General features: G+C 39.9%; 1 protein-coding gene across 3 annotated transcripts in view; it reads left to right on the top strand.

Moving 5' to 3' along the window:
* LOC100567364 (phosphatidylinositol 4,5-bisphosphate 3-kinase catalytic subunit alpha isoform) overlaps positions 1 to 26,042 on the top strand; it is an 80,818-nt gene that overhangs the window by 19,300 nt on the left and 35,476 nt on the right. For 2 of the 3 annotated variants that reach the window (XM_062957441.1, XM_062957440.1), the window contains exons 4-8: positions 4,077 to 4,239; positions 7,852 to 8,061; positions 8,242 to 8,492; positions 16,984 to 17,226; positions 21,571 to 21,656. In XM_062957441.1, the coding sequence (XP_062813511.1) occupies positions 4,077 to 4,239; positions 7,852 to 8,061; positions 8,242 to 8,492; positions 16,984 to 17,226; positions 21,571 to 21,656 (953 nt within the window). Of the gene's footprint in view, positions 1 to 4,076; positions 4,240 to 7,851; positions 8,062 to 8,241; positions 8,493 to 16,983; positions 17,227 to 21,570; positions 21,657 to 26,042 lie in introns of those variants that run through there. The other variant, XM_062957442.1, reaches the window with a different exon arrangement.

Raw genomic sequence — 26,042 nt, 5'->3', positions numbered from 1 at the left:
CAAAAAACCAGTACAAGAAAACCGCACTACAAACTAGAGCTGACAGCTGGCACAACAAAACATTGCATGGAAAGTTCCTTGACAAAATTGAAGGAAAAGCTGATAAGGAGAAGACCTGGCTCTGGCTCACGAATGGGACCCTGAAGAAGGAGACCGAAGGCCTGATCCTTGCAGCCCAGGAGCAAGACATCAGGACAAATGCAATCAAGGCCATGATTGAAAAATCAGCTGATGACCCAAAATGCAGACTGTGCAAGGAAACCGACGAAACCATTGATCATATCCTCAGCTGCTGTAAGAAAATTGCACAGACAGACTACAAACAGAGGCACAACTATGTGGCCCAAATGATTCATTGGAACTTATGCCTCAAGTACCACCTCCCAGCAGCAAAGAACTGGTGGGATCACAAACCTGCAAAAGTCTTGGAAAATGAGCACGCAAAGATACTGTGGGACTTCCGAATCCAGACTGACAAAGTTCTGGAACACAACACACCAGACATCACAGTTGTAGAAAAGAACAAGGTTTGGATCATTGATGTTGCCATCCCAGGTGACAGTCGCATTGACGAAAAACAACAGGAAAAACTCAGCCGCTCTCAGGACCTCAAGATCGAACTTCAAAGACTCTGGCAGAAACCAGTGCAGGTGGTCCCGGTGGTGATTGGCACACTGGGTGCCGTGCCAAAAGATCTCAGCCGGCATTTGGAAACAATAGACATTGACAAAATCACGATCTGCCAGCTGCAAAAAGCCACCCTGCTGGGATCTGCGCACATCATCCGAAAATACATCACACAGTCCTAGACACTTGGGAAGTGTTCGACTTCTGATTTTGTGAAACGAAATCCAGCATGTCTATCTTGTTTGTTGTGTCATATAATAATAATAATAATAATAATAATAATAATAATAATAATAATAATAATAATAATAATAATTTTATTTATTTATTTATTTATTTATTTCCAACATTTATATCCCGCCCTTCTCACCCGAAGGGACTCAGGGCGGCGTACAAAATTGGCAACAATTCGATGCCTACACATACAGTAGAGTCTCACTAATCCAAGCCTCGCTTATCCAAGCCTCTGGATAATCCAAGCCATTTTTGTAGTCAATGTTTCCAATATATCGTGATATTTTGGTGCTAAATTCATAAATACAGTAATTACAACATAGCATTACTGTGTATTGAACTACTTTTTCTGTCAAATTTGTTGTATAACATGAAGTTTTGGTGCTTAATTTGTAAAATCATAACCTAATTTGATGTTTAATAGGCTTTTCCTTGATCAGTCCTGATAATCCAAGATACTCGCTTATCCAAGCTTCTGCCGGCCCATTTAGCTTGGATTAGTGAGACTCTACTGTAATTAAAACAGCAATGAAAATCCAATAAAACAATTAAAACAATAAAAGATATAAAACATATGATTAAAATCCATTCCTCCAAAATCCTCGTGCTGTAGCCGTAAATCAGTCCGGGTCGTCTTTATCATTTAATCTTCGAAAGCCTGGGCACATAGCCATGGTTTCAGGGCTTTTTTTGGGAAACAATAGGCATTGACAAAATTATGATCTGCCAACTGCAAAAGTTTTGGGAATCAAGTCGCTCGGAGAAGGCTAACTTACGGAGGAGCGCGAGATTAGCAGCCAGAGAAACCGCTGACCAACCCGTTTCCCTTGAGAGTTTCCAGGGAGGCTCGCATCTGGCGAAGATGTTGTCTCTAGCCAGTTTTGCCCTTGGGAAAAGTGTTGGACACCTGTTTTGAAGGGAGATTTGAAGTCCCTTTAAAGTTCTGCGCGCTGGCTAGCCAGCGCGGTGTCAACGTGTCAGTTGGAGGATTAACTTCGCTTCTAGTTCCTTGTGGCGCGCTACTTTCGAGTAGACCGGGCGTTGCGCCTCGGCTTCCAGCCAAGACTGGACCGCGTTTGGATCCACTACATTCAGCCTTGCCTTGTTTCCTTACCTTGCCTTGAACTCCTTGCCTCGGACCTGTTCCTGGGACTCTTGCAAAAGACCTGGATTATTCCCCACTCAAACTGCTTGGAAGTTTGAGTGTGTTTCGGTTAATTGGATTATCATCTTTAAACTCTAATACTGGACATTGGACTTTGTAATACTGGACTATATTTGACCTTTCCCAGAAGGTCTATTGTTGGACTATATATTCTGCTTATTTTTGTTTTATTTCTTCAATTCTTTAATAAAGATATTAGATTGTTTATTGGCTTTGGTGTCTGGTTTCCAGTGCTCACACAGCCTAGAGTATCACAAATACTTTAGTGGCGGAGGTAGCTCAAATACACACAAAAATGTCAGAAATTGATAACTGTAAGTTAATTTGTTAATTTGTAAGTTAATTTTTAACTGATTTATAGTGTATTGTACAGTTTTTATATGTGTGTTTTATTGTAAGCCGCCCTGAGTCCCCTGTTGGGCGAGAAGGGCGGGATATAAATATTGTAATAAATAAATAAACTGTATGGTGGCAACGGAAACCAGAAGCAAGGAAAACGAGAAAGACCTACAAGCTGTTCGCCAAGATATGGCAGACATGAAAGCTGAGTTAATAAATCTTCGAAACAGATTGAGGAGAAGAAATATCAGGATCAAGGGTGTGCCTAATGGCCTGTCTAATAGTGAATTATTAAGCAAGCTGATCGCCTGGGGTGAAATTTATGGCATCAAACTCCAGCCATACCAAATTGAAAGAGCTCACCAAGTTTACAGCTTATAAAAGAACAAGTCTCAGGATGTGCTGGTTGCCTTGATTATGTTTTGCAACTGTCTTTCGGGGCTGCATAGGTCAACAGCAAGCCGGGGCTATTTTTAATGGTCGGAGGCTTAACCCGACCCGGGCTTCGAACTCATGACCTCTCGGTCAGTAGTGATTTATAGCAGCTGGTTACTAGCCAGCTGTGCCACAGCCCGGCCCCCCTTTCCTTTCCTTGCCTAGTTTCCTATTTTTCCTTTCCTTGCCTAGTTTATCCATGCCTCACAGCCTCTGAGGATGCCTGCCATAGATGTGGGCGAAACGTCAGGAGAGAATACTTCTGGAACATGGCCACACAGCCCGAAAGACATACAACAACCCTGTGATCCCGGCCATGAAAGCCTTCGACAACACTTCCAAAAGATTGTTGCAAAATCAAAGCTATAGAGAATAATCCAAAAAACATTAGGCAAAAACAAGGTTACATGAATACATAACAAGGTCCCATGAACTTGGATATACAAAACTGAAAGGAAATCCAGGAAAGCCAGATATGGCTTCTTTACTCCAAACGAGACGTTGCTTTTGACAAAGGTTTCTCTCTCAGCACACCCTTTAATATTCCCTGCATAGCATGAACACATTTCTTTGGCCTCTGACCTCTCTCTTGTTTGCTCTTCTGACACGCTTGCCAACTCGGAATTCCAAACGACCAGCTTGGTCTAGAGATGCTGTTTGGTCAAGGCCAGACAGCTCGTTAGCAGCAGCCTCTGTCTGCACATTCTCTACCCGGGAGCTATCCTCCCTTTGCACCTGGCTAGCTTCGGTATCAACAACAACATTCCCTGCCATGGAAATGTCTCTCATGGCAGGGACGCTCTGAACCTGAATCCCATAATCCCCATCAGAGTCATCTTGAACCTGAATCCCATCATCTTGAACATCAGGAACCTGAATCCCACAATCCCTATCAGAGTCACTCTGAGACTCGAGCTGAGTCACAACAGCATCTGCACTATTGAATTAATTCAGTTCAACACGCCTTTAATTACCGTAGTGTAGTGGGACTTTGGCCTCCATGGATTTGGGAGCCAAATGCTAGCCGACACCAAGGGCCCATATTTATAGAAAAAAGGCTTCAGGGATCTGCAGGTGGCACAGAAGGAGGTTATATTATTCACTATTATATTGCATTTTCCAATGATATACAGTGAAAGGGGCATGGATCGAAAGTCCCCTGGCCCAGGGGTCTGTGGGTGGGAAGAGTTGGCTTCCATTCTTCTTCTGTTTCTCCATCGTGGTCTCTGTGAAATGCGTACATACGGTATTTCAATCTTCTCTTGCTTCTTCCCAGGAGGAATCTTCCTACATCTTTGTGGGGGTGACGCAGGAGGCCGAGCGGGAGGAGTTTTTCGACGAGTCCCGGCGGCTTTGCGACCTGCGCCTCTTCCAGCCCATCCTGAAGGTCATCGAGCCGGTCGGGAACCGGGAGGAGAAGATCCTCAACCGGGAGATCGGTGAGCCAAGCGGGGTGGCATCTACACCAGGCATGGGCCAACTTCGGCCCTCCCTCCAGGTGTTTGGACTTCAACTCCCACAATTCCTAACAGCCGAGAGTTGAAGTCCAAACACCTGGAGAGAGGGTCGAAGTTGGCTCATGCCTGCTTTGTAAGATATTCATTATTGTCAGAGTAATTGCAGCGCAGCAGTAGTTGGATGGAATCAGTGGAACGCAGAACAAAGAGACATCAGAGATGTTGGTAAAACTATATACGAAGTTTTACTGTAAGCAGTAATAATCAAGACAAACAGACTTGCAGACGAACACAGGACTTGACTCAACTCAGAACAGAACAGAACTGAGAGCTGAACAGAACTGATGCAATCAGCAATGCACACACACTTGTGTCTGGACACTCCCCAGTTCCAGCCACACATCAAGGACATCACAGCTTCTTAGTAATTAACTCTTTCCAGACTACAGTACACTCTGGATGATGCAATTAGTATGCAATACAGGCAAGACACAAATTTCATTTAAACACTACCAATACACAAATCCCACATTAACAATTATAACCCAATGTTACCATTATTATTATTACTAGCTTGGGTACCCAGCGGTGCCCGGGCTATTTCAAAAAGGCATTGTTTGTTTTGGGATGTTAGGTAATATCATTTAGTTAATTAGTAACACTATTAGAAAAAAGCCAGTCTTTGATTTTGTTTTTATGACTGCTCCCATTAGAAAATACATAACAATGTGGGTGAACTATGATTCCCAGAATCGTGGGTCACTCCTCCCAGACCAGGCCCGTATGCACAGCTGGCCATGTTGGGTCTGTGTGCCATGTTTGGTCCAGATCCTCAGTGTTCTCTGATTACAGGTGATCTAGAACTCGCTGATGCCAACGTCAATCACCTGTATTCAAAGTTGGCAGTGTTGGGTCTGTGTGCCAATTTTGGTCCAGATCTGTCATTAGTGGGGTTCATGTCAAGGAATCGGAGACCATGACTGATTGATGAGCCAGGTCTCACCTCTGCAAACAGCAAAAGTGGCACCGACAAAGCACGACAACTTTGTTGTTTTATCTGCTGAATCCCAGCAGCACTGAAGCTTTATTTACATTATTTACAGTGCTAAATTCCAAAGCTGTCAGGACACATGTTGCGTCCGCAAGATCAAACATGGAGCATGTCCATCTCTCTCAGAGTCCATTCTCTGTACACCGTAGCACCTCTTTCACATTCCACAGCCTGTGATGTATCTTCCTGTCATGTAGCACAAACTGAAGTCTCTTTTCATTTGCCCTTCCAGCAATCAATCAGGGCTCGCTGCAATTAACCTCTTGACTGCTGGAATGCTTGCCAGAACGAAATACATACATTTCCACAGCAACAATAGATTAACCATTTCACTCCATATCACAAAAACACAGTTCAGAGGACTCGCAGAATACAGGTGAACTATAACTCCCAGAGTTAAAGGTCAGTCACCCCCAAAGTCCACCAGTATTCCCAGTTGGCCATGTTGAGCTGGTGTGCCAAGTTTGGTCCAGATCCGTCATCAGATGGGTGCCGTGTTCTCTGAATATGGGTGAACTATAACTCCTGGATGTCAAGGTTAATCACCCCCAAACCCCACCAGTATGCAAATTTGACTGTGTTGGGTCTGTGTACCAAGCTAGTTGCAGGTCCATCGTTGGTGGGGTTCAGAGTGCTCCTAGATTGTGGGTGAACTATACATCCCAATCCCTCCAACTCCTATAAATCATGGTGCATTCTCCATAAACCTCTCTCTCTCTAGTATGTTCAGTTGCTGTGTGTTGTAGGAAAGAATAGGAAAGGGTTAAGGGAGAGGCAGTAGGTGGGGTCATGCAAATTCCACATCAATGGAGAGAGAAAGGAACACTGGGATGTGGTGCTCACTGTAACCTACAATGTCGTTGGAGGGAGGGCTTTGGTGGCTCCCCAAACTGTGGAGGTTGGAGGCTGTCTGTGTAAGAGAACATCTCTGCCACATACACACATATAGATTTTCACTTTTGTGTATAGATTAAAGATGTCACACCTCAGGTTAGTTTCACCTTGCTGAACACACCAGGCTGTACACAGGTTGAAGTCTTTTGTAGTTTATTAGGAAATAGGAAATAGTTCTTAAAAAGCAAAAGTAACGATCCAAAAGATTGTTGCAAAACCAAGGCTATAAAGAATAATCCAAGAAAACATTAGGCATAAAACAAGGTTCCATGAATGCATGATAAAGTCCCATGACCTTGAATACACAAAGCTGCAAGGTAATCCAGGAAAGCAAGAGCTTGTTTCTACACTCAAAACGAGACGTTGCTTTTGACAAAGGTTTCTCTCTCAGCACACCCTTTAATATTCTCTGCACAGCATGAATGCATTTCTTTGGCGTCTGACCTCTTTCTTGTTTGCTGTTCTGACACTCCTGTGAACCCAAAATTCCAAACGGCCAGCTTGATCCAGAGATTCTGTTTCATCAAGGCCAGACAGCTCGTTAGCAGCAGCCTCTGTCTGCATGCTGTCTAACCGAAAGCTGTCCTCCCTTTGCATCTGGCTAGCTTCGGTATCATCTTCAGTATCAACAACACCATTCCCTGCCGTGGGAATGCCTCCTTGCTCCTCATCTCTCACAGCAGGGACACTCTAAACCTGAATCCCATAATTCCCATCAGAGTCATCTTGAACCTGAATCCCATCATCTTGAACATCTGAAACCTGAATCCCATAATCCCCATCAGAGTCACTCTTGAGACTCCAGCTGAGCCACAACAAAAGAGGGGTCAGCATGTTCCCAAAGATGCTCTTTTACAACGCCGGGAGAACTGTCCGTTCTTCCTCCCATTCCTACCCCTCTGTTGTGACGCAGCCACAGGATAGCCAGAGTGAGGATGAAGAAGGGGATTCTGGGTTTCAGATACAAGAACCAGTTGAGCCAGAAGATGGGCTGCAGGAAATACAGGCTGATTCAGAGGCTCAGGAATTGCAGTTTGAGCAGAATGAACTGTTGACCCCAGAAGCCATAGATAGCAGACAGGATGACATTCCCATGGGAATTAATGAGCAAGAGAGCTCTCAAGTCCCGGTTCAGGTGCAAGATAACGATAACGAAGACCTTGAATTATCTAGGGCTGACCGTTTGTTATGGAGAGGTTTTCAGGTCCGTAGGAGTGAGAGGCTAGCGGGGAAAAGAAATGCCTTTCTCGGGTGCTTTTAAAGTGTGTGTTTGCAGATCGCTCGTTGTCAAAGCAAATCCTCGCTTCATCTGTGTGGATGTTCTTGTTTCATGCTCAAGAGAAGTTTTCCTGGATCTTTGTACCTTTGGGCCTTGTTTTTGGGATCTACTGTTTATTGCCTTGCCTTATGGATTCTTAGATTGCTATGGTTTATGGACTAACGGATTTTCATGGCTTATGAACTATTTGGATTCCTATGGACTCTTTAACTGCAACTTTGAAAACCCTTTGAGCTGCCTGATTTGATTTATATATTTGCTTTTGCTCAATAAAACTTCAAAGGACTTTCTTCTGTGTCTGACTGGGTGTCTATAGCAAGGCGAACTATTCTGAGGTGCGACACCCTCTCTCCCCGACACCTTCTTTTAGGGTTCGCCATTGGGATGCCCATCTGTGAATTTGAGCTGGTCAAGGACCCCGAGGTGCAGGAGTTCCGGCGCAACATCCTCTCCGTTTGCCGCGAAGCCGTGGAGACGCGGGGCTCGGCGGGGCCCCAGAGCCAGGCCCTCTACGTCTACCCCCCCAACGTGGAGTCCAGCCCCGAGTTGCCCAAACACGTGTACAGCAAGCTGGACAAAGGTGAGCGGGGGGCTACCACGGGGAGCGTTTGGGGCGGGGGATTCCCGGGGGTCCTCGTCCCTTTTTTTGTTTTCTCCTCCCCCTTGCACCCCCCCTTCCCTGGACCCTCCCTCTCTGGTTGGCCCCGAAATGACGTGTGCTTGTCCTGCTTCTCCCCTCCCCCCCTTCCGTCTCCTGAAGGTCGGATCATAGTGACCATTTGGGTTATTGTGTCTCCAAACAACGACAAACAGAAATACACCCTCAAGACCCCGCACGACGCGCTGCCGGAGCAGGTGATCGCGGAGGCCATCCGGAAGAAGACCCGGAGCATGCACCTCTCGCCGGAGCAGCTGCGCCTCTGCGTGCAGGAGTACCAGGGGAAGTACCTGCTCAAGGTGTGCGGCTGCGACGAGTATTTGCTCGAGAAATACCCGCTCAGCCAGTACAAGGTGAGCCCACCCTGCGAGGAGGAGGATCAGGGGTCCTAGAGCGGAAAGGAACCCCCTGGGCCACTGTCCTGTCCAAGTTCCTTCTTCCGGGCAGCGTGACACCACCAAAGCCTCCCAAGAGATGGCTATCCAGCCTCTGCTGGTCTCCCAAGCTGAACCATATTCCACTGTCAAGCTGTTCTTTCCGTCAGGAAGTTCTTCTGAAGGTTTGGGTGGAATCTCTTTTCCTGCCATTTGAACCTAGGGCTTCATTGTGTCTGCGAAGATGCAACCACCAAAAACTCAGAGAGGAGCCCTTTTACTTTTTTTTCTTTCTTCTTTTTATTCACTTTAGATGGTAACGCAACTTGGTTTATAATATATGCGACAGAGGCTTAGATGTTGGAGGAACAATAACAAGTTTATTCAGGCACAGAGCTTAGTGGTAACAATGTTGTTTCTCACTTAGAGGCACTTTTATTAACAGTTACAATCCTAGAATGAGGTGAGTCAAACTCCCTAAAGTGTCACTTCTTTTACTTAAAGTAGTTAGAACTTCTTTCTCTGCTACTTTTAAACTGCAGTCACCCCTGTGATATACAATCACAGATTCTCTGTTCCTTACCAGGACACAGACTACATTAAATAAGTCACCAAACTTATTTTAAACTGACTCAAAATGAACAATTGAGTCTCCCTGATCCCCTCAATTTAGGATCAATCTTCCCTGTGCCTCATCAGAGCACAGACTGAATCCCTTTTTTAAACTCTGCACTTTTTCAACAAAATGGCAGTTGGCTCCGCCTACTTCTCCATGGCAACTAGCCTCTGAGTGCTGAGATGCAATAACTGTAATACCCTTTTAAAACACAAACACACAATTAAACATAACATCTGTAAACCAAAAATTCATACTTCAATGCAGTGTCCTAGTCTCCAGAGCAGCTGAGAATGTTATGAACCAGATGTTCTTTTTTGATCCAGAGCAAGATAACGGGGAATCCCCTATGATATGAGCAAAGAGAAACAGGGAGACCAAATTTGGTTTTTAATCGCACAATTCATGTAACATTTATTGAGGCTTCACAATTACATTCAATTTTGGTATCAGGAGCTCTTGCGTACACTCATTCATTCATTCATACTCACAACAGGCCTCTCTCAAAAGGTGATCAGTCTTTTGAAGAGGGTCAGACGTTCCATTGCCATGGTTCAGGAGACATGCTGAATGCAGGCCATCCCCGTCTGCTTATTGCCTGTTGTTATCTCCAGGTTAGATGAATATGTCATTCCGTAACCTTGGAACTTGGTTCCAGGCTGGATAACTCAGGGAAACCCTTTTTCCAGTGTAATATTTTGAAAAAAACAAGTTTTTGACCTAAACATGGATGGGTTAGAGTTACTGTTTAAAGCAGGGGTCCCCAAACTTTTTATGCAGAGGGCCAGTCCACAATCCTTCAAACTGTTGAGGGGCCAAATTATCATTTGAAAAAAAAAATACAAACAAATTCCGATGTACACGACACATGTCTCATTTGTAGTGCAAAAACAACAACAAGAACAATGAAATAACAATGAAAAAGCAATACAGTAGAGTCTCACTTATCCAAGCTAAACGGGCCAGCAGAAGCTTGGATAAGCGAATATCTTGGATAATAAGGAGGGATTAAGGAAAAGCCTATGAAACATCAAATTAGGTTATGATTTTACAAATTAAGCACCAAAACATCATGTTATACAACAAATTGGACAGAAAAAGTAGTTCAATACGCAGTAATATTATGTTGTAATTACTGTATTTACGAATTTAGCACCAAAATATCACGATATATTGAAAACATTGACTACAAAATGGCTTGGATTATCCAGAGGCTTGGATAAGCGAGGCTTGGATAAGTGAGACTCTACTGTACAATATTTAAAAATAAAAACAATTTTAACCAACATACATTTATCAGGATTTCAATGGGAAGTGTGGGCCTGCTTCTTGCCAATGAGATAGTCAAGTTAATTAGGATTGTTATTGTTGTTGTTGTGTGCCTTCAAGTCATTTCAGACTTTGGCCGAGCCTGTCTAAAATTTATTTATTTATTTACTATATTTATTTACTACATTTGTATCACACCCTTCTCACCCCAAAGGGGACTCAGAGTGGCTTACAAATTATATGTACATAACAATATAATATATTATTAGCATTACATATTACTTTATTGAACTATACCACTATACTGTAATATTATTAGTAATATTATATGTAATATAGAATATATAATTAATATTATTATATGGTATTATTATTAGTGTTATGTTGTATTACATTATAATATTATCAATATTATATGTACATACAATATATTATATTATTAGCATAGCACGATATTAGCATTATATATTACTTTATTGAACTATACCACTATACTGTAATATTATTAGTAATATTATATGTAATATATAACATATAATTATATTATTATATGGTATTATTATTAGTGTTATATTGTATTACATTATAATATTATTATCAATATTATACGTACATACAATATATTATATTATTAGCATTGCACGATATTAGCATTATATATTACTTTATTGAACTATACCACTATACTGTAATATTATTAGTAATATTATATGCAATATAGAATATATAATTAATATTATTATATGGTATTATTATTAGTGTTATGTTGTATTACATTATAATATTATTATCAATATTATATGTACATACAATATATTATATTATTAGCATAGCACGATATTAGCATTATATATTACTTTATTGAACTATACCACTATACTGTAATATTATTAGTAATATTATATATAACATAGAATATATAACTAATATTATTATATGGTATTATTATTAGTGTTATATTGTATTATATTATAATATTATTATCAATATTATATGTACATAACAATATAATATATTATTAGCATTACATATTACTTTATTGAACTATACCACTATACTGTAATATTATTAGTAATATTATATGCAATATAGAATATATAATTAATATTATTATATGGTATTATTATTAGTGTTGTGTTGTATTACATTATAATATTATTATCAATATTATATGTATATACAATATATTATATTATAAAACTGAGGGCGGGGGCCAGGTCAATGACCTCGGGGGGCCACATCCAGCCCCCGGGCCTTAGTTTGGGGACCCCTGGTTTAAAGGAACAGCTTTATACTGTGAGGAGGCAGGCTTGGCAGATAAATGGGATTACACTAAGGTTGCCCTATGTTAGCCCATAAGGGAATGGAACAGCTGAAAGATAAAACTAAAGATTTAGAAGACGAATTGCAGGAGGAATGTGGGGAAAACACAGCCTTAACTTTACGAGGTATAACTAGGATGCAGGAAAATATGGAAAAAGAAGAACAGAATAATGAACTAAGAAAACCAAATAGGATGTTGGAAGCGAGCATGGTAGAGTTAGCGAAGCAGATGGAGGAAAATAGAACGAGAAGAAAGCAGGTTAAACTTTTACAGGGAATCCTAACAGAAAAAGGGCAGGAAAAAGCAAAACAAGTTAAATGTTGGGGTTGTTGTATGTCTTTCGGGCTGTGTGGCCATGTTCCAGAAGCATTCTCTCCTGACGTTTCGCCCACATCTATGGCAGGCATCCTCAGAGGTTGTGAGGTATGGAGAAAACTAAGCAAAGAGGTCAATATATATCTGTGGAAAGTCTAGGGTGAGAGAGGTCAGTGTGAATGTTGTGTAGTTAATCACTTTAATTAGGATTGAAAAGCTTATCTGCTGTCTTCTTCCTGCCTCTGGGGCATCCTTTGTTTAGAGTCGTTAACTGCCCTTGGTTGATTCCTGTCTGGAAATCCTCTGTTTTCAGAGTATTGCTTTTTATTTACTGTTCTGATTTTGGAGTTTTGTAATACTGGTAGCCAGATTTTGTTCAGTTTCATGGTTTCCTCCTTTCTGTTGAAGTTGTCCACATGCTTGTGGATTTCAATGGCTTCTCTGTGCAGTCTGACATGATAGTTGTTAGAATGGTCCAGCATTTTTGTGTTCTCAAATAGTATTCTGTGTCCAGGCTGGTTCATCAAATGCTCTGCTATGGCTGATTTCTCTGGTTGAATTAGTCTGCAGGGCCTTTCATGTTCTTTGACTCTTGTTTGGGCAAAGCTGCGTTTGGTGGTCCCTATGTAGACTTGTCCACAGCTGCATGGGATCCGGTAGACTGTTCTTTGTGTGATTTAGATTGGCCAGGAGAAATGCAGGAAGCCCTAAAAAGGGATATCCCCTCAAAGATGGTCCTTTTATTGTTGTTACAAGGAAACGTGCCCTGACCATTCTGACTGTATGCCACCCTTTGAGGAATTCCAGAGCCAAAGAAAAAGACAGCAGAGAGTAGCGGCGTTTAGGAAAACCTCCGAGACTTACGATATAACAAAGAGACGGGATACAGAGAAGGAAGGCTTAGTAAGAGCCACAATTTCAGAAGAAAGGATGTCCACACAAGCTTGTACCCCTCCCACCAGTAACATGCTTTGCTAATTTTATATACAGTAGAGTCTCACTTATCCAAGCCTCGCTTATCCAAGTTTCTGGATTATCCAAGCCATTTTCGTAGTCAACGTTTTCAATATATCGTGATATTTTGGTGCTAAATTCGTAAATACAGTAATTACAACATAACATTACTGCGTATTGAACTGCTTTTTCTACCAAATTTATTGTTAAACAGGATGTTTTGGTGCTTAATTTGTACAATCATAACCTAATTTGATGTTTAATAGGCTTTTCCTTAATCCCTCCTTATTATCCAAGATATTCGCTTATCCAAGCTTCTGCCGGCCCGTTTAGCTTGGATAAGTTAGGGTACTGTATATATGTGTGTGTGTCTGTGTGTATGTATATGTATACATATATATATGTATATGTATGTATGTGTATATATATATACAGTAGAGTCTCACTTATCCAACGTAAATGGACCGGCAGAACGTTGGATAAGCGAGTGTTGGATAAGTGAGACTCTACTGTATATATGTATGTGTGTCTGTGTGTATGTATATGTATACATATATATATGTATATGTATGTATGTGTATATATATATACAAGAGAGTCTCACTTATCCAACGTAAATGGACCGGCAGAACGTTGGATAAGCGAGTGTTGGATAAGTGAGACTCTACTGTATATATGTGTGTGTGTCTGTGTGTATGTATATGTATACATATATATATGTATATGTATGTATGTGTATATATATATACAGTAGAGTCTCACTTATCCAACGTAAATGGACCGGCAGAACGTTGGATAAGCGAGTGTTGGATAAGTGAGACTCTACTGTATATATGTGTGTGTGTCTGTGTGTATGTATATGTATACATATATATATGTATATGTATGTATGTGTATATATATATATACAGTAGAGTCTCACTTATCCAACGTAAATGGACCGGCAGAACGTTGGATAAGCGAGTGTTGGATAAGTGAGACTCTACTGTATATATGTGTGTGTGTCTGTGTGTATGTATATGTATACATATATATATGTATATGTATGTATGTGTATATATATATATACAGTAGAGTCTCACTTATCCAACGTAAATGGACCGGCAGAACGTTGGATAAGCGAGTGTTGGATAAGTGAGACTCTACTGTATATATGTGTGTGTGTCTGTGTGTATGTATATGTATACATATATATATGTATATGTATGTATGTGTATATATATATACAGTAGAGTCTCACTTATCCAACGTAAATGGACCGGCAGAACGTTGGATAAGCGAGTGTTGGATAAGTGAGACTCTACTGTATATATGTGTGTGTGTCTGTGTGTATGTATATGTATACATATATATATGTATATGTATGTATGTGTATATATATATACAAGAGAGTCTCACTTATCCAACGTAAATGGACCGGCAGAACGTTGGATAAGCGAGTGTTGGATAAGTGAGACTCTACTGTATATACATGCATATATACATATATACAATATAATTTACAATAATATATAATATTATAATACATTGAATATGCCTATACTATAAATAATATTATTTTGGTAATATGGTAATTTATTGCCAGTATTGTGCTATGCTAATAATATAATATTGTATGTAAATTTAATTTGTAAGCCGCTCTGAATCCCCTTCGGGGTGAGAAGGGCGGGATATAAATGTAGCAAATAAATACAGTAGAGTCTCACTAATCCAAGCCTCGCTTATCCAAGTTTCTGGATTATCCAAGCCATTTTTGTAGTCAATGTTTTCAATATATTGTGATATTTTGGTGCTAAATTCGTAAATACAGTAATTACAACATAACATTACTGCGTATTGAACTGCTTTTTCTATCAAATTTATTGTTAAACATGATGTTTTGGTGCTTAATTTGTACAATCATAACCTAATTTGATGTTTCATAGGCTTTTCCTTAATCCCTCCTTATTATCCAAGATATTCACTTATCCAAGCTTCTGCCGGCCCGTTTAACTTGGATAAGTGAGACTCTACTGTATATGTGTGTGTGTGTGTGTGTGTGTGTGTGTATGTATGTATATACAGTATATAAGTATACATATATACAGTATAATTTACAATAATATATAATATTATAATATATTGAATATGCATGTAATATTAATAATATTTTTTGTAATACGATATAATACTAATAATACAATAGGTAAAGGTTTTCCCCTGACATTAAGTCCAGTCGTGTCCGACTCTGGGGGTTGGTGCTCATCTCCATTTCTAAGCCGAAGAGCCGGCGTTGTCCGTAGACACCTCCAAGGTCATGTGGCCAATGGCATGACTGCATGGAGCGCCGTTACCTTCCCGCCGGAGCGGTACCTATTGATCTACTCACATTGGCATGTTTATGAACTGCTAGGTTGGCAGGAGCTGGGGCTAACAGCGGGCGCTCACGCTGCTCCCGGGATTTGAACCTGGCACCTTTCGGTCTCCAGCTCAGTGCTTTAACTCACTTCACCACCAGGGCTCCGGTGTATTATGTTATAATACAATATAATAATATTAATTATATATTATACCAGCTGTGCCCGGCCACGCGTTGCTGTGGCTAGTCTGGTGGTCTGGGAAATAAAGTATTGAGGAATTGGTGGTAATTAAGGTAAAGGGTAAAGGTTTTCCCCTGACATTAAATCCATTATAAATGGGTTCTATAGCTGTGTGGAAGGGCCTTGAGTCTACACTGCCATATAATCCAGTTAAAATCAGATAATCTGTATTTTATAGGCAGTGTGGAAGAGGCCTAAGTGAGGCCTAACTCTGACTGTCCCTTGGGCTGAGTGGGTTGCTAGGAGACCAAGTGGGCGGAGCTTAGCCTTCTAACTGGCAGTAATTGGAAAAAAACAATTATTCCTCTCCCTCTAATTAGGACTTTATTTTTCTTTTCTTTTTGTTGTATCAACCCAGAGGCATGGATGAGGGGTTGTGCTGCCAAGTTTAGTGTTTCTGGGATGTGTCGTTTTGTTGTTTTGTCCTAGGCCGAAATTTCATTACCCTTTTATATATATAGATTTATTTGCAGTATTTATATTCCGCCCTTCTTTCTCACCCCAAAGGGGACTCAGGGCGGATCACAATGGACATATACATGGCAAACATTCAATGCCATTATTAGACACAGAGGCAATTTAACATTTTCCAGCTTCCAGTCTTGGTGAGGGTATGCTTGATTCTGGCCACAGGGGGAGCTGCTGCTTCGTCATCCACTGTGACACTGAGTCCTTGATGGAGTACTGCCTCATTCCTTTCTGCATGCTGAGTAGATCAATAGATACCACTCCGGCGGGAAAGTAACAGCGCTTCATGCAGTCATGCCGGCCACATGACCTTGGAGGTGTCTACGGACAACGCCGGCTCTTTGGCTTAGAAAAGGAGATGAGCACCAACCCCCAGAGTCAGACATGACTGGAGTTAACATAAGGGGAAACCTTTACCTTTACCTTTACCTTTTATATTAGTTAAATTAGCCTCTCACATAAAGCGTACCTAAATTTCCTACTTGAGAGATGCAACTGTCTTTCGGGCTGCTTAGGTAAACAGCAAGCTGGGCTATTTAATGGTCGGGGGCTTCGAACTCATGACCTCTCGGCCAGTAGTGATTGTGAAACCATTCTTTTCATCAGAAAGTTCTTCCTAAGGTTTGGGTTTAATTTTTTTCCCCCCTGCCATTTGAACCTATGGCTCCAGCCTTTCCAATATTGAAACATGACTCTCTCAACCTCCTTTTTCCCAAGCTAAACATCCCCAACTCCTTCAGCCACTTCTCAAAGGGATTGGACTCCCACACTGTACATTGGGCTGCCTCTGTACCAAGTTTGGAAACTCCAATGGGTTTGAAATTTTGTGCAGAAATCCACCTTGGGGCCCTAGGGCTGTATGCCTTTGGTCGGCCTTTGTTTGCTCCCCGCAGCTGAGCTTTATCTCCAAGTGAACGCAGTCCCGTCCCTGTCTTTCCGCTGCAGTACATGCGGAACTGCATCACCATCGGCCGTCTGCCGCACCTGATGCTGATGAGCAAGGAGAGCCTCTACAGCCAGCTGCCGGCCAACGTCTTCGTGCTGCCCTCCTACGCCCGGCGCTCGGCCACCTCCGCCCACGTCAACGGGGACGTCCCCTCCAAGTCCCTCTGGTCCATCAACAGCCTCCTGCGCATCAAGATCCTCTGCGCCACATACGTCAACGTCAACATCCGGGACATCGACAAGGTCAGTGGGGTGCCCCTCCGGGGATGCAGTGAAGGGACCGTGCAAGTCAGATTGCTCTGCAGAGAAGGACGTATAGGATGACTAGCTGTGCCCGGCCACGCGTTGCTGTGGCGAAGTCTGGTGGTCTGGGAAATAAAGTATTGAGGAATTGGTGGTAGTTAAGGTCAAGGGTAAAGTTTTCCCCTGACATTAAGTCCATTATAAATGGGTTATATAGCTGTGTGGAAGGGCCTTGAGTCTACACTGCCATATAATCCAGTGCAAATTAGATAATCTGTGGAAGAGGCCTAAGTGAGGCCTAAGTCTGCCTGTCCCTGGGCAGTAATCAGATAAAAACAATTATTCCTTTCCCTCTAATTAGGACTTTATTTTTCTTTTCTTTTTGTTGTATCAACCTAGAGGCATGGATGATGGGTTGTGTTGTCAAATTTCGAGGTTGGAGGGCCTGTAGTTTTGTTGTTTTGTGGGTCGCCATGATGCCATCACTCATTTATATATATAGATAGATGCATTCAGTTTGAAGGGACTTTGCCTTTGTAATGGAAATGGTAGAGAGTTAGAAAAGAATGGGATGAGAAAGAAGAGGGAGGTCTGTTTAGAGCTTTCCAGAAGATGACGGGGCCCTTGACGCCCCTTTTTGTAACAACATCAAATGACATATGAATTTATTATATGTGAGTATGAATGAAAGAATGAATGTGAGCTAGTAAATTTGAAGACACCAGTATGTAGACTAAGGCTTGCAATCATTAACTGCTTGCTTGCTGTATTGTAATTAAAACCTGGTAATAAGACCGGAAATATTTATTTATTTACAGTATTTATATTCCGCTCTTCTCACCCCGAAGGGGACTCAGGGCGGATTACAATGAACACATATATGGCAAACATTCAATGCCAACAGACAAACAACATTCAGTTTTAGACAGACACAGAGGCATTTAACATTTTTTTCCAGCTTCATGATTCCAGCCACAGGTGTCAGGGGATGATGGGTAGCAGAGTGAAATCCAAAAATTCACCATCCCGGTCTTCACCTCCTTCTCCAGACTGTCTCCCTGTGTGAAAAACAGCACTGGACAAACACACTCCAGCAGACGAGGGTTCGGTTGGAAATCCAATGGCAATATATCTTTATTTACATGACTATATACAAACAGAGCAAATCAGTCCTTCCTCCATGAGTGCTCTTGCCGAAGCGACTCATGCACACACACACACACTACACTCAGGAAACTCCTCTGCATTCCACAGGACAAGAAAGAAAGTCCCGGTCAAAACAAACTTGACCTCATTGGTCCTGTGATACGTCAATCATAGCAGACTCTCATTAACTCCATAACTGCTGAAATGCCTTGCCGAAAAACTAACACATAAGGCATTTCTAATAACCCAGATTGATTTTAACATTTCACAATACACAATACCCTGACAACAGGGGGAGCTGTTGCTTCACTGTCCAGTAGTGGCTGTACTTCCTCATTCCTTTCCTTGTGTTTTGCTGGCAGTTTTATGATGTTGTAAATTAGTTAAATTAGCCTCCCACATAAAGCGTACCTAAATTTCCCTAATTGACAGATGCAACTGTCTTTCGGGGCTGCATATGTCAACAGCAAGCCGGGCTATTTAATGGTCAGGGGCTTAACCCGACCCCGGCTTCGAACTCATGACCTCTCGGTCAGTAGTGATTTATTGCAGCTGGTTACTAGCCAGCTGCGCCACAGCCCGGCTCAATAGTTGACCTGCCTGGTAAACTGTGATAAGTGTTGGGAATTGATGAGCTGTTAAGATCAAATCACCCCCTTTATGAGGTAAATTCCCATTAAAATAGCAGAGTAAATGCAGCAGTGAGACTTACACGGTGTGAGTTTAGGAAGCCTTTGTGTGTTCTTCAGGATGGCGAAGGACTGCAAAGTTAGCTTTAAAGTTTAAAAGCATTTATTGAGGGAAAAAAAATCCATTGATGGATAGAAAAGGTTTGGAGCTAACTAGCTAATCTAATCAGATCTAATACACATAGATGGATCAAAATAACAAAGATCTAGATAGCTACATCTTGACTACAAGAGCAGACAAAGTGCGTCCTCTCTCTGGAACAAAGCAGGAAGAACTAATGGCGACCAACCTCGTGGGTCTCGTCTTCTCTAGGGCCATAAACATTCCAAAGGCCAAATTGGGGAAGTTACATCAACCCTAGGAGAGATCACATTTCTAAAGCATCAAAGGGATGGGTTGACCTAAACAGGACAGGAATAAGGAAACAATAGTGAAGCCTAATCAAAGCATGCATGGAACTGGGGAAGGTGTCCCTAACTCTTTTCTAGGCTTCCTATCTAACGATAGAGACTTAGGAAGTGCAGGATGACATTTTTCCAACAATAAGAACTGTGACAATGATAAGAGAAATGTTGAAATCAAGTTAAGGAAATGTTTACCATGGTTAAGAAGGAAGCTGCTTGTGTTTGTGAACACCAATCAGGAGGAATCAACATCTGGAGCCAGGATATGTCAGAGTAATGCGCGCAGTGTAGCAGCAGATGAATGACGTCAGTTGAAGCGCAGAACGAAGGAACGTCAGAGATGATGTTAAAAAGTATTTACAAAGTTTTACTTGACAAGACAAACAGACTTGCAGACAATGGACATAAGACTTTCGCTCTAGACAAACAGCACAGATCTTCTCAGCAGGCAGAAACGATCTCATCTGATGCAATCAGCTATATACAAACACACTTGTAGTCTGGACACTCCTCTCTGGCTCCAGCCACATATCCAAGGTCAATACAGCTTCTTACCAAATTAACTCTTTACACACTATAGCATTTCCTGGATGATGCAATACATGCTAGACACAAATTTCATTTAAACACTACCTATACACAAATCCCACATTAACAGGATATTCCAGGCTGGAAGATGTCTTTCGTTCATTCACAACTTTGGGACAATATCAGCAAAATATTGCTATATAAGTGACCCTGTGACAGTCCAGAAAATGTGACAGACAGCGATGCTGTTCACCCGCCATGCTCAGTGGAGATGTTTTCCCAGAGATCTGCTCTGGGAAAGCAGGATTCTGGTCACTTTTGGGGGGCCCCTTTTCTCAGGTGCATTTTGAAGTCATGGTCTTTTTGAAGTTTTAGCGTTTTGGCATTTTGGAACTATGTGTTGTTAGGCTGCAGTGGAAGCTGGGCTTGGCCTAAGCAGGTGCTTCTCCAAGGAGGGAGAAAGGATGTGGTAATCTTTGAATGTGTGCATGAAGATGGATGCATGTACATGTGTGTAAATGCTGAGTGAAAATGTAACTTCCCCCTTGTTTGTTAGCCGATGTAACTACCCTGTTTCCCTGAAAATAAGACATCCTCTGAAAATAAGACCGAGTAGAGGTTTTGCTGAAATGCTAAATATAAGGCCTCCCCTGAAAGTAAGACCTAGTGAAGTTTTTATTTGGAAGCATGCCCTCCGAACAGAACACCAGAGCATGCAGGTTCGGTGATTGTTGTACATGGAAATAATGGTAGCAACAAGAAATTCTTGATAGAATTCACAGATTGTCTGGTTACGCTGGTTTGTGATGACAACTATTGTACAGTCTATATATATATAAAAAAGAGTGATGGCATCACGGCGACCCACAAAACAACAAAACTACAGGCCCTCCAACCTCGAAATTTGTCAACACAACCCATCATCCACGCCTCTAGGTTGATACAACAAAAAGAAAAGAAAAATAAAGTCCTAATTAGAGAGAGAGGAATAATTGCTTTTATCCAATTGCTGCCAGTTAGAAGGCTAAGCTCCGCCCACTTGGTCTCCTAACAACTCAATAAAAAAAAACACTAAAAAATAATACAGTAACAGAAAATAACTAAAAATAATACAAGAAAATAATAAAATATAATAAATAAAAATATAACTTACAATAAAATTAATAAAAAATTGCAAATAACGTCAAATAAAAATTACACAACAATTTTTAACCAATACCACCACCACTTTGCCACAGCAACGCGTGGCCGGGCACAGCTAGTATATAATAAATGTTCATTTTTTCTGTTCAACAATAAATATGAATTCTTCTTCATGGAAAAATAAGACATCCCCTGAAAATAGGACCTAGCACATCTTTGGGAGCAAAAATTAATATAAGACACTGTCTTATTTTCACGTTGTTTGTCAATCCAACATAGTTGCATAGAATCTGTATGTCTATGTTTAATGTTCTTTGTTATTCTGTAAAAGTTCTGCTGATATACCTCTCAAACTGAAATTGCAATAAAAAGAAGCTATGCTTTAAAGTTATTGAAAAGTTATTCATAACATGTTTGCCCCTCCTTTCTCTAGATCTACGTCCGGACAGGTATCTTCCACGGCGGAGAACCCCTTTGTGACAACGTCAACACCCAGCGGGTTCCCTGCTCCAACCCTCGGTAAGTGGGGCAGCCTTCAAAGACGGAGGGAAGGAGAATCGGGGCACATCGCCATGGTAGGATTCATACAGTTTCGTCCACTTAAACCACCCTGGCTCAATTCAATGGGATCCTGGGAGTTGTAGTTTGGTGACACTCTCTGGTAGAGACAGGTCAAGGCCTTGTCAATTTATAACTCCGATGGCTTCATAGCATTGACCCATGGCAACTAAAGTAATAATAATAATAATAATAATAATAATAATAATAATAATAATAATAATAATAATAATAATAATAATGTACTCACTTATCCAAGCCTCGCTTATCAATCAGCTGATGACCCAAAATGCAGACTCTGCAAGGAAACCGACAAAACCATCCTCAGCTGCTGTAAGAAAATCGCACAGACAGACTACAAACAGAGGCACAACTATGTGGCCCAAATGATTCACTGGAACTTATGCCTCAAGTACCACCTCCCAGCAGCAAAGAACTGGTGGGATCACAAACCTGCAAAAATATTGGAAAATGAGCACGCAAAGATACTGTGCGACTTCCGAATCCAGACTGGCAAAGTTCTGGAACACAACACACCAGACATCACAGTTGTGGAAAAGAAAAAGGTTTGGATCATTGATGTTGCCATCCCAGGTGACAGTCACATTGACGAAAAACAACAGGAAAAACTCAGCCGCTCTCAGGACCTCAAGATTGAACTGCAAAGACTCTGGCAGAAACCAGTGCAGGTGGTCCCGGTGGTGATGGGCACACTGGGTGCCGTGCCAAAAGATCTCAGTCGGCATTTGGAAACAATAGACATTGACAAAATTACGATCTGCCAGCTGCAAAAGGCCACCCTGCTGGGATCTGCTTGCATCATCCGAAAATACATCACACAGTCCTAGACACTTGGGAAGTGTCCGACTTGTGGTTTTGTGATATGAAACCCAGCATATCTATCTTGTTTGCTGTGTCATAATAATAATAATAATAATAATAATAATAATAATAATAATAATAATAATAATAAATGTATATCCTGCCTCCATCTCCCCCGAAAGGGACTCGGCTTACAGCAAAATCAGATACAAAACAATGACAAAATATGAAACATCAAAGAACAATAACAAAAACCAATAATAATATATACACAATAACAAAAAAACCCCCCCAGAAAACGCAATATTAAAACATCGAATTAAAAACAATGAGGTTGCAATAGTGGATAAGCAAAGTGCACATTATGAGTTGCAAATTCATAAATAGATGAAGTATCAAACTGCATTAATTTCTGCAATGTAGGTGTACCTATAAAAGCACATCACTACCAAATGGATGATGACCATAACACTATGCAACACGGTTTGTGTTCCTAGGTTATGAATGACATTTCCTAATTGGGTTTATCATAAAAACATGGGAAAAGTATATTGATTACAGCATTTCTACCCCACCTTGGGACTCAAGGCAGCTTACAAAATCTGGCAAATTTAATGCCAATAACAAAATTCAATAAAATCAGACATAACACATTTAAAACAGTCAAACATTACTTAATAAAAACAGTATGCAAGACTTAAAACATATACTGTATATACTTGAGTATAAGCCTAGTTTTTCAGCCCTTTTTTTAAGACTGAAAAAGCCTCCCTCGGCTTATACTCGGGTGAGGGCCCTGGTTGGCTTATATTTGGGTCAGCTTATACTCGAGAATATATGGTACATTTATTATTTTTCTCTATTATTATTGGTATGATTACATTTATTATTTTTCTCTATTATTGTTGCTACTATTACATTTATTTTACTCTATTATTATTATTATTATTATTATTATTATTATTATTATTAATACAGTAGAGTCTCACTTATCCAAGCTAAATAGGTCGGCAGAAGCTTGGATAAGCGAATATCTTGGATAATAAGGAAGGATTTAGGAAAAGCCTATTAAACATCAAATTAGGTTATGATTTTACAAATTAAGCACCAAAACTTCATGTTATACAACAAATTTGAAAGAAAAAGTAGTTCAATACGCAGTAATGTTATGTTGTAATTACTGTATTTACGAATTTAGCACCAAAATATCACTATATATTGAAAACATTGACTACAAAAATGCGTTGGATAATCCAGAACATTGGATAAGTGCGTGTTGGATAATTGAGACTCTACTGTACTACATTTATTATTTTTCTCTATTATTGTTGCTACTATTACATTTATTTTACTCTATTTTTATTATTATTAATACATTTATTATTTCACTCTGATATTATTATTATTGCATTTATTATTTTACTCTATTCATTATTACATGAATTATTTTCCTGTATTTATGATTGTTATTATTACATGTATTCTTTTACTCTATTATTATTAAAAGGATACATAAGCACATTTCCATGGAAGAAGATGAGAACAATGATTTGATCAGAGTTGGACAGTCTTATCTTAAATTTGAGCTTGATGTAAATATTCAAAAACATTTAACCTACTGATGCCTCAATTAATGTAATTTTATTGGTAGCTATTTCTATTTCTGAAATTTACCACCTTTGGCTTATACTGGAGTCAATGTTTTCCCAGTTTTTTTGTGGTAAAATTAAGTGCCTCGGATTATATTCAGGTCGGCTTATACTCAAGTATATACGGGTATATATTATTTATTTATTTGTTTGTTTACAGCATTTATATTCCGCCCTTCTTTCTCACCCCGAAGGGGACTCAGGGCGGATCACATTACACATATAGGCAAACATTCAATGCCTTTTAACATAGAACAAAGACAAGACAAACATAGGCTCCGAGCGGGCCTCGAACTCATGACCTCCTGGTCAGAGTGATTCATTGCAGTGATTCATTGCAGCTGCTCTCCAGCCTGCGCCACTGTACAAACTTTGTTTTTTGCGGGAGGGACATCCTGCAGCACATTTGTCTCTAATATTTCATTGACTATCTCATGCAATCTTAGCCCATTTCACATAGTTTGTAATAGCCACAAACACAAAGTTTCTGGAGTATAACAACTACAGTAGAGTCTCACTTATCTAATGTAAACGGGCCGGCAGAACGTTGGATAAGCGAATATGTTGGATAATAAGGAGAGATTAAGGAAAAGCCTATTAAACATCAAATTAGGTTATGATTTTACAAATTAAGCACCAAAACATCATGTTAGACAACAAATTTGACAGAAAAAGTAGTTCAATATGCAGTAATGTTATGTTATAATTACTGTATTTACGAATTTAGCACCAAAATATCACGATGTATTGAAAACATTGACTACAAAAATGCGTTGGATAATCCAGAACGTTGGATAAGTGAGACTCTACTGTACTTTCAATGTAAGGACAGCACAATGAAACAGGAAATAACACTTTCAAACCAGGAACAGAAAAATTTTCAAATTTTGTTATGTAGTAGTAGTATGATGATGATGATGATATGGTGATAGTAAAGATTTCAATATTAATGTCAAAAATACGTAGTATGATTTTACATAGGATTTGTGCTACATTAGAACAGTAAAGACAAATATCACTTAAGTAAAATAAACATTAAATATTAAATAACCAAAAAAAAATAAAATAAGGTGTAAACACTAAGCTAATCTGGGAATCTGCTATTGCAACACATCCAATGAAGTGGTTTAAAACCATTATAAAAAAAGATTAGGACTACCGTGTTTCCCCGAAAATAAGACAGTGTCTTATATTATTTTTTGCTCCCAAAGATGCGCTAGGTCTTATTTTCAGGGGATGTCTTATTTTTCCATGAAGAAGAATTCACATTTATTGTTGAACTAAAAAATGAACATTCATTATATCCTGTACAGTAGTTGTCATCACAAACCAGCATAAACTGTGAATCTTAAAAAGAATTTCTTGTTATTAGCATTCAAGTCATTTCAGACTTTGGGTGAGCCTAAGTCTAAAATTTATTTATTTCTTATTTATTTACTGCATTTATTTACTACATTTGTATCACACCGTTCTCACCCCAAAGGGGACTCAGAGTGGCTTACAAATTATATGTACATACAATATATTATATTATTAGCATAGCACAATATTAGCATTATATATTACTATATTGAACTATACCACTATACTGTAATATTATATGTAATATATAACATATAATTAATATTATTATATGGTATTATTATTAGTGTTATATTGTATTACATTATAATATTATTAACAATATTATATGTACATACAATATATTATATTATTAGCATAGCACGATATTAGCATTATATATTACTTTATTGAACTATACCACTATACTGTAATATTATTAGTAATATTATATATAACATAGAATATATAACTAATATTATTATATGGTATTATTATTAGTGTTATATTGTATTACATTATAATATTATTATCA

This window comes from Anolis carolinensis, chromosome 6 (genome assembly GCF_035594765.1).
Source record: "Anolis carolinensis isolate JA03-04 chromosome 6, rAnoCar3.1.pri, whole genome shotgun sequence".
NCBI classification, from domain to species: Eukaryota; Metazoa; Chordata; class Lepidosauria; order Squamata; family Dactyloidae; genus Anolis; species Anolis carolinensis.
This window is presented reverse-complemented; position numbering and strand designations above follow the sequence as displayed.